This window comes from Teleopsis dalmanni, chromosome 2 (assembly GCF_002237135.1).
Source record: "Teleopsis dalmanni isolate 2A chromosome 2, ASM223713v2, whole genome shotgun sequence".
In the NCBI taxonomy this organism is placed as follows: Eukaryota; Metazoa; Arthropoda; class Insecta; order Diptera; family Diopsidae; genus Teleopsis; species Teleopsis dalmanni.
The window spans coordinates 221385759-221401037 of NC_051847.1; the positions used below are offsets into that span (position 1 = coordinate 221385759).

Sequence of the window (15279 nt, forward strand, 5' to 3'; positions counted from 1 at the left end):
TATCTAAAAAGCATACGTTATAATTCAAAATTTGTATATACATATTAAGGTGTTTTCAAGTTGTACCTAACTTTCAAAAACGTTGCGGTACGCCTTATTTTTAATATTCTTTCTCACTTTTTTCCATTTCTTTAGCTTCTTCACTAAGGTACTAGAAAATAATATAACCAATCTGGTTAATCTTACAAGATTTTCTAGACCACCCTATTTCATAATGATATTAGCATCTAAAAAAAAAAGCACAAACGAAAAACTTTCATTAACTAAATTCAACAATAATATTTAACAGTGTAAATAATTAAAAAGCTCTTACAAATGCTAATGACAATTAATTATATTGAGGCAATCAATTAACTTTTTACAATAAATTAAAATGTAGCCCGCATTCCTCCTATTAGCCCCTATTAACATTATCCACCATCTTGAATAAAAAAAGCCAGAAAAAACAATGACATTTACTCAAAGAAAAACAATTTATTGATTGCAGTGTATACGAGTGTAACCAGTTATATAATTTCACTTAACTTCAAATAAATTCAGTAGAATAACAAACACAAACACAAAGCCAACAAAAACAATAGTAAACAAAAATAGAAAAAACAACAAAAACAACAAAAGGAAATGACTACACTCGCAAACAGGCCAAAGGGTGGCAACGAAAGCCATTTAGACACTAAATTAAATAGACATTTGCATGCAAAGCTAAATACTTTTATAATTGAGAAAAGCGTAGAAGGACAAAAAGCACACAAACAAACAAAAAACGAAAATTAAACGCAAAAGAAAAAATGAAAAGAACCATTTTTAAATAAATAATGGAATGTGCCAAAGAAAAAACAACAACAGCAACACACTTGGCAAGTGAAAAGTAAAAAGTTAAAAGGAACTGAAACTGGAACTGGAAGAACGCAAATAAAATGCCAATGACTAAAAGATAATGGATAACGGCAGAAATTTTAAGTTACAAAGTCTAATAAACAAATTTGATTTACTGCAATCAATATATGTATATGCGTTCCCCCGTAAATCTCACAAATCCTCTTTCATATCGATTCTCCATCTTCATTACCAACAACAACAAGTTAAAAATATTGAGAAGAAGCCATATGTTAAGACAATACTATATATACACAGAAATCTATATATATGTATATACCAACCTACTCTGCATATGCACATTAACAGGTAGAAGAGCAAAAAGAACACGAGATCAAAAAAAGCACTGCAAAAAACAAAAGGCAAGAGCTTGCGCCATTTACAGCAAGCGGTTGACTACAACGACGACACCTTCAAAGTTAAATGCTTTCGCAAATTGCTAAAGTCAGCGCATACATCAAGACGAAAATAGCCGACAAAGAAAAACGGGATGGAAAACTAGACATCATTATTGATGACAATTGAGTGCGCAAACCAAAGCAAAACAAGAATGAAGCAGAAAAATAAACAGAAATAAATAAAACAAAATAATAAAAAGAAAGTTTGAAACCAAGAAGCTAAAGACCACAAAGAGTGCTTTTCTTCTTTTGTTTTTCTTTGGAAGCATTGAAAAATAGTCAAAGGGAATAATACTCAGCTCTCTGCCAACGAAACAGCAATTATCATAATTAAGATTGCAACCAAGTGGAAAATATACCAACAATCTGGTATACCCATAAACATGTTTACACTTATACATACACACAACAATACCAAATTATGTGTATACAGATAAATAATATAAATTTACCCCCAAAAGAACACAACAAACGAAACACAAACGAAACACAAACAGGAAAGAACGAGTGAATGGGCTAGCAAATAAGCAAATAAGTAAGTAAGCAAGTATAAGAACGCGTCAAACGTCAAATTGAAAAAATTAATGACGTTTTGTTGACAGCTTTAGGAGCGCAGTATATCAGTGTCAAGCGCACAATACTAAACTGCAGCTGCTCTAATAAGCGAAACAAGCAGACAAAAGTGGAGGGAACAATAAAACGTCATTAAATACAGTATTATGATTGGCTCATAGCAACACACTCATAGAAGTACACCTCAAAAACTATTTCAAGTTGGCTCCACCTTTTCACACTCACTCTCATGGCACATAATGACGTCATGCAAGCTGCTAGCAGCCAACATCAAACATCAAGCAGAAGCCACATGTATTTGTGAGAAGATTCAATAAATTTGCTCAGTGGTAGGAAACCAGTTTTTCATTTTTGCCTTATGCCCACTGTTTACTATCTGCCTGTACTCTTTGTTATGGCCCTGTTTAACGTTTGCCTGGCACATATTTTTAATGTTTTTGCAGTTGTTGCGCTCTCGCTAATCGTGTAGTTTGTCGGTGTCGCGAATAAATCAAGCGCTGTTAGCCATTTTTAACGTGTTTTCCCGACGCAAAACTGAATACAGAAACTTACACGTGCAATTAGCAACTCACGTTAAATTAAAAGCAAAAGAAGCTATGATTTTTGTTTGTGCTCTAACTGATCGTCACTCTGCCTAATAAATGCACCCGAACTACATAAATAAATAAAGTTTTGTTATAACTTAAAGCAGTTCTATGATTTATAAACCTATTAAAATAATTTCCTTAGCGAATATGATGCATTCCAATACGCCGCCACCTGTACCGCCGCGTACAAGCAGCCCAGCTATGTCAGAAATTTCAGTTGGATCCCCGAGTCCACCTATTGCACACACCCATCAAATGACAGCTTTTCGGCCTATTAATCCCAAACGTCTGCGTTTAACAAACGAACGTGTACAAACACCGATGAGAGCGAATAGTTTGGCTTCTGCAGCAACAATCTCCAGACGAAAATCTTGTGCAGAACGTGTGAAAAGCTTCTCCATAGACGATATTCTAGGACAAAAAACTGTATCAGACTCAGCATCAACTGAATCTCAAATAAATTCATTAGCTGTCTTACCATCACCTACAACCCCCGCACTAGCAGCTCCACAACTCTTAAACGAACGTTTACAGGTGCCACCAGCGCACTTAATGCTTGATGTTCCGTCCGCTCTTACAAAAATGCCACTACAAGCCTGGGATCCCATGCAGAGTAGTTTACCGATGAGACCTTTCTTTCCACCTGCGCTACTTCATTATGAGCAAAGACTCGCCTGGGATTACCAAAGACAATTGCAGGAACATTTTCAGGTACAGTTACTAAGGCAGATGAACATGGGCACAAATATAATTGCTTCCGAAGATGGTTCAGAGCTTTCTCGTTCTGGTTCAACTGGCAGTGATTGTTATTCTCCGGAAATAAATGTGAACGGTGATTCTAAAGTTACTAAAACAGATGCAGAAACAAACGAAGAGAGTGATAGTAACATAGAAAGTGATAAAAATACCAAGCAATCAAAGGGTGATGGAAGCAATACTGGAAAGAAATCCAATCTTGATACACCGCTAGATGCTCTATTTCAGTTATCAACGAAAAACTTTGATGAAGAACAAGGTAGGTGCAGAATCTAAAAAACTAAAATAATTAATGTGAGTCCGAATTCTTCAGCACACTAACCATCTAAAATAAATTATTAGAGTAAGACACTATTGTTAAGCAAAGAATTTTTATAATATATGTAAACATCCCATATCGGTATTAAGTGAGATTCCAATACAATTAATTTTAAGTATAATTTATTTAAACTTAGTTTTCCCTTACAATGAGATTTACTCACGTTTTACTGAAATGGCCATAACAAACCGTTACAGCGTTTCGGTTTGACGCAGCAAGTCTCTCTAGGTGCCTCTGCTAATTAAGTGCTTTCTCTAGTCTCGTACGTCAAACTACCGCTCAAACAAATTTTTTCACTGGAGCATCGAGAGAACATATATTTTCAAGACATACGCAACCCCGTGAAGTCGCTGACTGTTTATTTCATAGACTATATAAATATAATCGGTGCCAACTAGTAGAGGACTGACTAAAGATCTTAAGACGAAGTTTTCTCTTAAAAACTCACAATGCTACTTCATCATTCTAAGATAGAGTCCATGTTACACTGTTAATTTCACTTTTATTATCTTTGCATTTCGTATTACTTTATTTTTTATTCTAAGATTAAAAATGTTCCATGACAGATATTCTATGTAAGCTCACACAATTTCTGTGGTAGTTTTTATACCCAAATATGTTCTCTCTAATTCTCTGTAATACTCTGACAATAAGCGACGTTAACAGCTACATAGCCTTTATACTGCAAATATATAACCTCCAATTTGGTACATAGAAGTAAATTGGAAGTATTTAGGATAATATTTGCCCTAATAAGACTATTGACTATGGAGCCCTTTCGAATTTCCTGTAGTTCGAGTCTACCGGCGTTCGAAGAAGAGACACCGAAGTTCCTGTCGTGCCTATGTGTAGGCTTGTTAAGAACCATGCTTAAGCTATTGTGCACGCCATTCTGCCACATTCCTTTACACACTCGGCGATATTTCTAATATTAGTATCGGCCATATAATTGCATTTATTAATGAACGATTAAATGAACGATTATTTAACGACAATTACGAGAAATGTGGAATTAAAACGACTTTTTAACTAATTCAGGAGGATTCGTTGCTCCTTCCTTCCCCTTCACCATTTAAAGAATATATATTCTACGGAGTAACTGAAATCTATGATATCCCGGACACTAGTAACATTTTCAGCATCACTTGTTAAAATATAGTTCCAATTGCTTCACTTTGAGGACTTTAATCACGTATGACTCTGTCATTTGTCAGCTCTCTATGTTAACTCTCACCTTTTCAACTTTCATGTTAACGTAGAATTAAGCATCATTGACGATATCTATATAACTATCAACTGTCTCAATGTTTCCGATTTCATTGTTGTAAGCATTGCCAACATATTGGAAGTCACGGTATAGTTGATCGCTATTTGTACTGATACAGACAAAGATTAACGATTAAATAAAAAATTTTTAATAGTAAACAGATATATATTATATAATTATATAATTATTATATAATATATTATATAGATATATATTAAAGTAAATATCTGAATAAGTTAAGCATTTTTATAGCTGTGTTTTATATATATAAAATAAAGAACATACATAATATATTCACACTTAATCTTTACAATATATGCATACATGTTTGTCAAAAAGATCAAAATACCTTATCAGATTTCGCTATTCAACTCGCTATTAATAATTTTTGAAATATATCACTCTTACTATGTTTATAAAATTGATTTCTTCTACTATATATCTTTATAATTAATCTATTTATAGAAATGAAAAAAAAAGTATACTATAAAAAATGATATTTTCTGTTTGTGTTAAAAAACCTCCAACAAAAGCAGATTTCCTCTTTTATTTCGCGTAACTTTTACATTTCGATTAACCTCAATATCAGCTTAAGTATATCATCACCGAAGCACCGCAAATTATGACAGTATTATCAGTGTATATTACCTGTTCATCCAAGTGGTTTGTAATACATCATCGACATCATCGGCGTCAGCTCTTTCATTTCTTACTCTATTTGACTTACAGACGCAGTGCAGTGTACGAGTGTAATTTCATTGATCAGCGCCATTAGTTGAAAGCTGATCAATTGTTGTCATTATATTTTGATGAGATTCTGCTTAAAGCGTAAAAACAGTAGTGAGGTCAGCTGCCTGAGGTTGCTAAATCAATTTCTACCTTTCAGATATTAACGCATTACGGCATTGAGGAGCAGTTCAGCGTAAAGACGAACAGCGAATAACGTCATTATTGTGAGCAATAAAAACGGCACATAAAATCACCGCACGGCAATACTGAATACTGAATACTGACTGTCTTTATGAAATAATCACGTTTGTCCAACGAATCTTCCGTATGCAATTCTTTCTGTGCATTCCCCGATTTGATTACAATATGCATATTTTGGCGCATGCGTATCTCATTCGTCTCAATTCATAACTCGCTCGTTGGCTGAAGCTTAAGCCCCGAACTGCACTCCGCATTCCTCATTCCGCACTGCGCTGCGCTGTGCTACTGATAGAAAAGAAGCACATCGCCGGACGGCGTAATCGGGAGCTGTTGCTACAATTTAGCTAAGGCACAATTTATTTCTTGTTAAGCTTGGGACCTTACAATCGATCGTGTGATCGGTCGTTGATTGTTCAGCAAAAACGTGGCTACTGTGCTTGTTTTGATTGTTGTGATTGTTGTGATTGTGGTTGATGTTGATGCTGATGTTGTTTCAGTTGTGATGGTTTAATTTCGTTATAACTTTGTAATCAGTTTCGTTGAGGTAAATTGAATTTACGCAAAGCACGTACACACAAATCCATTGTGGCTTTGTTGCACCGCTGATGACTTATGATGTTATGATGTAAGCATCCATGCCTTCCAACCCAATTTAGTATGTTATCCAAGCTTATTTGAACTGCTAACGATTGATTTTGTGAAACCGGCGTCCACAATTGTTCCCTTTAATAAGTTGTTGTGGCGAGCATCAGCTACTGGATTTTAATATTTCATTTCACTTTAGATAGTTTCCTTTAAAGCTGTCTTTAGATGCTTTAGAGATTTTTATTATTATTAAATGAAGTACTCTTTTTAACTAAAATTCTTCAAAGCAATAGTAAAGCATGGAGTAAGAAACAATCCTTAGCGCTATTAGATTACGTGATAGAATTTTAGTGTTTATTATTTATTACAATTATTTTTGTGTCAGAGAAGAAAAATGAGAGCTAAAACCACATTTTCTCGAAAGTAGTAACGTAAACTAACCGAAAATAAACCGTTGTTTATTCAATAAAAAATTAACGCTCAGAAATGTTAAACTTCGTGGGAATTAGGAAAACCCAAAAGTCAATAGTATATTTCTGCAAGAAGTCTTTTCTGTACTCAGCAATACAACGATAGAATATTCACCTTTTTTATAGATATGTATACGTACCGTATTTATAGTTCTGATTACACAATTTTTAAAGTATTTATTAGTGAAAATTAGGTAGGATATATCAAATAATCTTACCCCCATACATCAGAAGATCGTACGTATTTACTTACTATGGCCACTATGACACAAACAGACCGATACACATTTTCTTTATCACTGATGAGCCCAGAAAAGTATATCTATGAGAAATATCTAGTGACGGTAAGCAAACAATATGAAAAAAAAATCTAGTTATCATATATTAAAGTAACTAAATTACAAATTAAAAATACACTAATAGAGAGTAAAAGTGCTCAACTGCACTGACTCAACTAGCCTCAACATAATAATATATTCAAAATAATTAATTTATGATGTATATTGATATATATTTCTTATTTTTATATCAATAAAACATTTTCCAAGTTTTGATACATATAAGAAATAACTCACTTTTTCCCAAGTAATTAAATTATCTCTTAATCCAAATTAATAACTTAATCTCACTTCATGAGCTGGTTCACAGATGTGCCCAGCATCAAGCTGTTGGAATTCGAATAGCATTTCCGGTTGTGAGACCAACCGACAATTATTACAACTCACTACACACATTAGTCAATTGAAAGAGTATGGGGTCCGCAGACTAAGTAGGGGAGCTGTAAGTACATAATAGTATTAACTGTTTAATAATATCTGCGTCAATTTTTCACTGAACATTAACCAACATATTTGTTGTAATTTTTATATCTGCGAAGCTGAAGCTTTTTATACCCAAGCTTACTACAACAACGAAAAATAGCAACAATCAACAATTGTATATTTACTTTTTTCCTTTTTGTAATACATTTGAACATATTATTACTTTTAATGTTTAATGATGATTTCCTTTTTAGTGTGAGACTCGAAGCGTATTGAGTGTGAATATGTATCTACGTATATGGTAGATACTACGTATAGATACTTTCGTACTGCGGTTAAAATGTAGTGCAATTTGCGAAGAAAAGCATAATTCAAGTACAATTCATGCATGCATTATGTGTTCAAAGATAAACTGGTAGATTTTCAATAAAGTGTATAAGTTCAATTAGCAACTTGTTTTGCGGTTAATTAACAATTGATCAAAAGGCGATAGCCGCAAGGAAGTCTCATACTCATACTCATACTCATACTCGTACTATGTATCTGCCAATGTATAGTAAGCTAATCCAATGATATTGTAGTGAAAATATTTTTTCATATTTTTATTATTTTTACTACACACACTTTAGATACTTTAGTAATGACTGAAAAAAATATGGGTTGTATGTTAATAGTAATAAAACAAATTGTTAATAATTTTTTCTGTCGTTGCTCAATAATTTGATTTTAATTTATGTTGATGAATTTTCTATTAAATTATTACCATATGCGATTGGGTAGGTAGGTGAGTATTGCACAATAAATCATCGATCTTATTATTCACGCCAGCACAAATATTCTGGTATGGAATTTTCACATGAAGCTTACCGTTGTGAAAAACTAAATTTGAACAAAAAATATTAACAAGATATAACTTACTCAAATACTCAAATAGTTGCATGCATGTTGAAGTATTGCTTAAATGGTTCAGAGGTAAATTTTATTTATTAAATTTTATTATAGACAAGTGATTTGCATATAAATTCAAACAAACACATGATTATATACAAATCAATACATATAAAATCATATTTATAGTATATATATTATCTTTAGATAATATATTTTTAGAACTTATATTAAACTGAGAAAATTTTAGTAATCGCTTACCTAGAAAGTTTATGGTAACACTAGTAAGTAGAATAATTATGGTTTAAACTCTATGTTGTCAAGAGTTATTTCGGAGTTTGAAGAAGACGTCTCCGCTCGACTGAGTAAAACCAAGTCAGCTTTCGGGCAATTAAACAATGTATAAGTCTAATCACACAAACACTCGTACTAAGCTTTAAATATTTAACTCGAACGTGAAATCAACGTTGTATTATTAATGCGAAACGTGGAAAAACTCGGGTCCTATTCAATCGCACATCCAAATATTCATAAACAAATGCTTAATGTAAGGTAGCTGTCGGCCTAGAGCCCCAGCTAAGACATGGCGAAGAACCGTGAACCAGGAGCTTAAAAACGCATATTACTCCTGAACTCAAATTACTAGAGAAACAGACAACGAAATAAGATTTAGAGGAATCATTGATGCTGTATGCTCCACTAAGAGAGAAGGGCAACAGTAAGTAAGTTATTTCGAAGTCTATCACTGATTTAAAACTATCCGAATACATAGATATAATCTAAGGAAAACATATGATTTGTTTATTAGTAGATTGATTGTTACGTGATTATTTATTATTGAAACCATTTAATCATATTCAACTTTGAATTGAAAAAGTTAACATGGGCAAGGATACCATAACAGCATGGGGAATATATTTCAATACCAACGCACTCAACTTCCAATATTTTATTAAAATTATTCAATGATCCAATATCCCTATTATCCATCATATAATGTTCACTTCTTTACTTACTTAATTGATCATAGCAGCCTTACGATCAGTCTTGCTAACCTTAGACTTCTCTAGCTTACATGCACTGATGCCAGTCAGAGATATCAAGCTGAGATAGGTTTCCGAGTATGTTATCTTTTTACTCTGCCCATTTTTTGACTTCTTTCTCATGATATTATTTGTCCGTTGTATAAAATATAAACCAAAGACATGAAATAAATCGTATGGAAAGTGAGAATTTTTCTACATAAGCCGTTAACGAGAATATTAAAGAGAGTTTGAATCTAATGCAACCTTTTTATCTACATAGAATTAATTTTTAGATCGTTAACTACTAGTACATTTAGTTATTTAAATTGATAACTACTGCGTTATTTCATATCAATGGTTTGGGAATTATGAAAATTATAAAATCTGAAATTTATTATTTTTAATTGGGATGGTATGTAGATATATCTCACAACTTTTATATCAAGTTTTTCTTCCTAAATTTTATGTTTATGTGGAACAATCAGGTGCGCCTGATATAGATTCTGGGACATGTTGGCATCCAAGACAATGAAATGGCAGAAAAACTTGCAAGATAAGAAGCGATTTATGAATGATAGACTGAAAACCATTCTGTGGTCTAGGCAAAGGAACTCTATCCATTCTTATGCTTTTAGGGAATTACAACCTAAAACGCTGCAAAGATTTCATAGCACAATCAAAAAATAACCTAAAAATTATTACGGGATTATTGATCGATCATTGTAGATTGAATAATCACCTATCGAAGTTAGGAATTCAATCTAACTCAGACTTCATATACTATAGAGAAGAGAGAGAAACTGCATACCATGTGCTTGGGAAGTGCACCGATGCACAAGCGGAGGAGAGTATTTCATGGATCATAAAGATTCAAGAGTGGGAGAGATAGCCTCTGTACTGTCTTTCATTAAAGAAATCGGACTTGGAGAAACGCTCTAATCCGACTAAGAGGCACAATTGCTCTTTTAGGTCGCAGTTCACGATCTCTTCTTTTAATAATAATAATAAGATTGTGTATAAGATTGTGCCTTGCTATTTGGTGAAGATTTTCTGCAAAGAATACCCTGCCATTTCCTGTTCTACTACAATATGAGGAAAAAATGTACGCTACAAAGTGAGCTAGAAATGAATGTACATCATATTTTATTGTGCATAGATCATATGGATATCTCTGTGTACATATAAATATATATATACATATATTTTCGACGAAAAGATTCATCTGGAAAGATGGTTACTTTTACAAATAAATATCAAACCATGGACATCGATTTAGCTCAAATAAGGGAATCTATTTTGCTACTACTTGGAATGTATACTGACAAATACATAAAATTCAAGAACATTTTTTTTATGTTTTTCAAGGGAATTTATGGATCTAAGCCCACTCCATAATAATACCCACATTTTTCAAAAATAATAAAAAATCATAAAAAGTAGGCTGACAACTACGCATTTCTGTTAATTTGATTTTTGACATTTATCCATACAATTTTGAACTGAAACAACTTTTTTTTAATTTTTATTTGTTAATTGAGATCTGAAACACACACGAGTTTGTTTCACTTACGATTTTCAAAATATTTGTACGTATATTTTGCATAAATTTAATTAAAACAAAGAAGAGTAGGTGTTAAAAATTTTTAATTACGCAAAAAATAAAATAAAACCAAAAAGTCACCGAAAAGCTTCATGCTAAATTATCGGATAATTAGCGTGCAAACACGTTAATGTAGTAGATACACATATATCATCTATTACATTTAGCATATCTGGGTATGAACGCCTGAGACGAATGTGTGTAAGTGTAAGTGTGAAAAGTTGGTGTTTGATTCATATTAAATATGCTTTTATGTTAATTTATTTTGGCATGCATAATAAAAATAATAAAATAACACGCAAAGTTGTTTCATACATAATTATTTTTTATTTACAATATAATCTTTTAAAATAAACCTTAATACATCTAAAGTATTACAATATTACAATATTATTGTTGTTAAGCCTCAATCAGCCTCAATCAGAAAGACTAACTTATAATTAACCCATGCCAGCCCAAGCCTCTTTGCTAAGCGCCGCACCGATGAGCTTAGCCGCACGACAATCACCGCCAAGACCGATAAGTGTTAAGCCAAGACCATGTTTGCGCCCAAATTGCTTACACGAGACACACTCGTATTTCGCATAATTTACGATTAGTTCGCCGGTAGCCTATAGTAATGAATTAATATTTGAAGACTATGTGGAGGTTTTTAATTAAAATTATTATATTATATCTTTTTCCCTAACATTTTACTATTAATCATCTTAAACATTGTATTTTTTTAAATCATTCTTGCTAAATACTTAATGGTTTTTGTTTTCCATATTCTTCTTGATTTATGAACACTTTTTTCATACATTTTTATGGTGACGAATATTTTATTTTTTTTAATTTGATTAGACATTATACATATAAGTATAATAATATATTTTTTGTATTTATTTTTATTTTATTGTAATTTTTGTTTTTTTTTTTTTTTTTTGATTATATGTTTATGACTTTTTTAAGTTGACTAAGAGCCCAGAGGGCATTATAACTTTATTAAATATTAAATTTATACATTTTTACTGAGTGGGTATTAATAGACTTATTAAAATCCTCAGTTAATATGTGCGGCAAAGATGAAAACTTAATTGTGCATTGTTTTATAGGATAATTATTGGAGATATAGCTTTGAGTGTTTTAGCTCGCAATCTTGATATGTATAATTGATATTTCATATAGTATATGAAAAAGTTAAATAATTTTGAAAGTATTAATATATAATAATTTTATAATCTAATATATTAAATTTCTTTTAATATTATAATTAACCTAAAATGTTAATTAAAAAATATTAAAAGCAATTAAATTATTAACTGAATTGGAAATTTTAAAATCGATTATTTTACATAAAAAAGCAAATTAGAAACGTTAAACTTTTTAAAAATATAAAACAAATTAATTAAAATGAATTTTTTAATTTGATGTGTGGATACTAATTGCCCTGTGTGCTTCGCGTCACCCAAAATTCAAAATATTTTAAATACTTCTAAATTTATATTTTAATCATACATAACAATATATAACAACCAGTGTACAACATTAACTACTGACAATCTTAAATAAATTCAAATTATTATAACACTGTCTATCATCTTTCTCACTCTAGTCGTACACAGTATTCATCCAAATCCGCAGCTCCGATGTCCGCGGTTTTATTAATCTGCAATTTTATTTATTTGTGGTTTATGTTATCCGCGGTTTCTGTTATCCATAGCCTGAGTTATCCACGGTTGCTGAGGTTTTGTTTATCCACAGTTTTAGATATCTGTAGTTTCTGTTATCCGCGATTTCTGTTATCCGCAGTTTTAGTTACCTACATTTCCTTAAGTTTCAATTAATGTGGTTTCAGTTATTCATGCCTTAGTTATGCGTGATTTCAGTTATTCGTGGTTTTTGTTTCAGTTCTTCACGATTTCAGTTATCCTCGGTTTCAGTTATCCGCGAATTCATTTATCCGCCGTTTCAGTTTTTATTATTATAAGTTTTATTATTAGTAATAGCTTTTAAAACAAAGGAAAACTTTATCACAATATTTTCGCTTGTTTAGTTCCATCTGTCTACTACCGTCTAGATATAGGTAGATAAAGACGATAGATGCAATTTTATGTGATTTTCGTATACACAGTTCAACATTTCTCAATTGGTAACTCAGATAGTTATCACAATTCTTAGTTACAACTACAGTTATACTTTTTATACTTTTTAATAGTTTTTTAAAGTTCTATTCTACATTTAAGATTTTTGAGGATTCCGGAGGAGTTCCAGTATATTAAAACTAAAAGCCACAAGATGTCGTTCTATTATATACATATATGTATGGCGGGCATCTCAGATAAATTTCATTATACTTGTATAAGCTCCAAATTGTAATTATTTTGATTTTCCTTCATTTAGTTTAATATATTATTTATTCTTTTAATAAATCAACAAAATACACAGTATTTAATAATTTGTTCTATTTATATAAATTTATTACATCAATACATAATTCCATTAGTATTTTATTTGTAGTTACATTTTTTAGATTTTAGTAAATGAATTTAGAATGCAATTTTTAATATTTTACATTCTATTAATTACTTTTTATTAATATATATATAAAAACAATGTAATTATTCACGTATTTGTCTAGCTAATGTTTGAGCTACACTGTAACTGCAATCAATTATTGCACAATGCTCATAAAGTGCAATCATGAAGTGTACTTTTTAAAAATAAATAAAAAATAAAATTTCACACACATATTAAATTAATAATTTTTACCTTTTTTACATTGAATAAGTTAGTCACGCCATATTTAATTTTAAGTTGTTGCCAGATTTTACAACATTTGCACTGCTCTGCAATTTTAATAATTATTACAGGAAAGCACCCATGTGAAATAACCCGGCCCTTAGGTTACTTTAGAATACCTGACGTGACTAAATGTGTTTACACATACAAAAAATCCATCTAACGATGTATGTTGTTATAATTTTAATACATTTTCATGGCTGTTAACTATTTACATATTTGTATATTATAATAACAATTATAAGAAATTATTATTAACTTTCTAACTTTTCTTTTAACATTCAAAACTAATTAACTTTTTGATGATCTTAACCAGTTCGAGCAATTAATTTCCTTCACTTTCCTTTTAAATTTCTGCACGACATAATAACATATAAACTATATTCAATGTTAGTTTATAATATTAGCACTACTTTATATATACTGTAATGAAACCCAATAATATGTATATACCATTATAATTCCAACTATTCTAGTTATACGGGTTGGAATATTAACTTGACACTTTTGTTTATTGTGGATTATTGTATAATGCCCTAACTGTAATCACTGCAGGATTTCTTTTCCCTGAGCGGTATCTAAAAAGACAACATTTTCTAGATCAATGTTTGATCACCCTCATTTATAGATCAATTCTTTGTGGAAAATTCTTGTCCCATATTGTATAAGAGCAGGAACGTCTCTAAGGATAAGTATACGATGGGAATAAATATATTGTATTTGTCTTAGACATTCTGCTTCTTCATAATTTTTTTATCAAAACACTTAAGGAAAAAATTATCAAAACTATTCCAATAAACTTTTAAAAATTCCCCATTTTCTGTACAAAATAATATGTACCATTATTTTATTGATTAATAAAGGTTCTCAAACCCGTTTGTCTCTCTTTATATATCGAGTTATATATGTATATTGTGAGACGTTGGGATAACGTACCGTCCAGCAAGTGCCCCCACTGAAGTGAAAGATTAGCCGAAGTAGACCACTTGGGGCTTGGGTTTTCTTTCGTCCTTCGATTCTAGGGTGTAGTTATTGATTTAAAGCTAGAGAGGCTTCCATTCGCATCTACATCTCTTGTTATTACAAGCAGCTCATTTAGCTTGAGGATGTCTGCCAAGTTATCACCAACCCAATGATGTCCCAAGACAGTCATCTTCCTCCTTGCCAGTACTGAACATTGGCACTATATATGCACCGCTGTTTCCTTTTCTTCTAGGTATAGTCTGCATGTTTCTTCCTCAACAAGAGTTATCTTTTTGAGGTGATACTTGAAGTTTCCATGTACAGTAATTAATAAGGTCAACCAACTTAGGATGGTTCCAAAAACAATGAAATGACACATATTAAATCAACTTCAAATAGTCCTGGTGAAGATAAGCATGCAATCGTTACTTAAAAATTTCTAAATACAAATACTTGTCACATGTGTAGTTAAAAATAGAAGCCAAGAACTATTTCACCTG

The 15279-nt window shown here is 31.5% G+C and overlaps 1 protein-coding gene across 2 annotated transcripts in view; it reads left to right on the forward strand.

Moving 5' to 3' along the window:
- The first annotated feature begins 2306 nt into the window (after positions 1-2306).
- LOC119684730 (homeobox protein GBX-2) overlaps positions 2307-15279 on the forward strand; it is a 55735-nt gene continuing 42762 nt past the window's right edge. For both annotated transcript variants that reach the window (XM_038098832.1, XM_038098833.1), the window contains exon 1: positions 2307-3449. In XM_038098832.1, the coding sequence (XP_037954760.1) occupies positions 2543-3449 (907 nt within the window). In that variant the 5' untranslated portion in view covers positions 2307-2542. The remainder of the gene's footprint in view (positions 3450-15279) is intronic.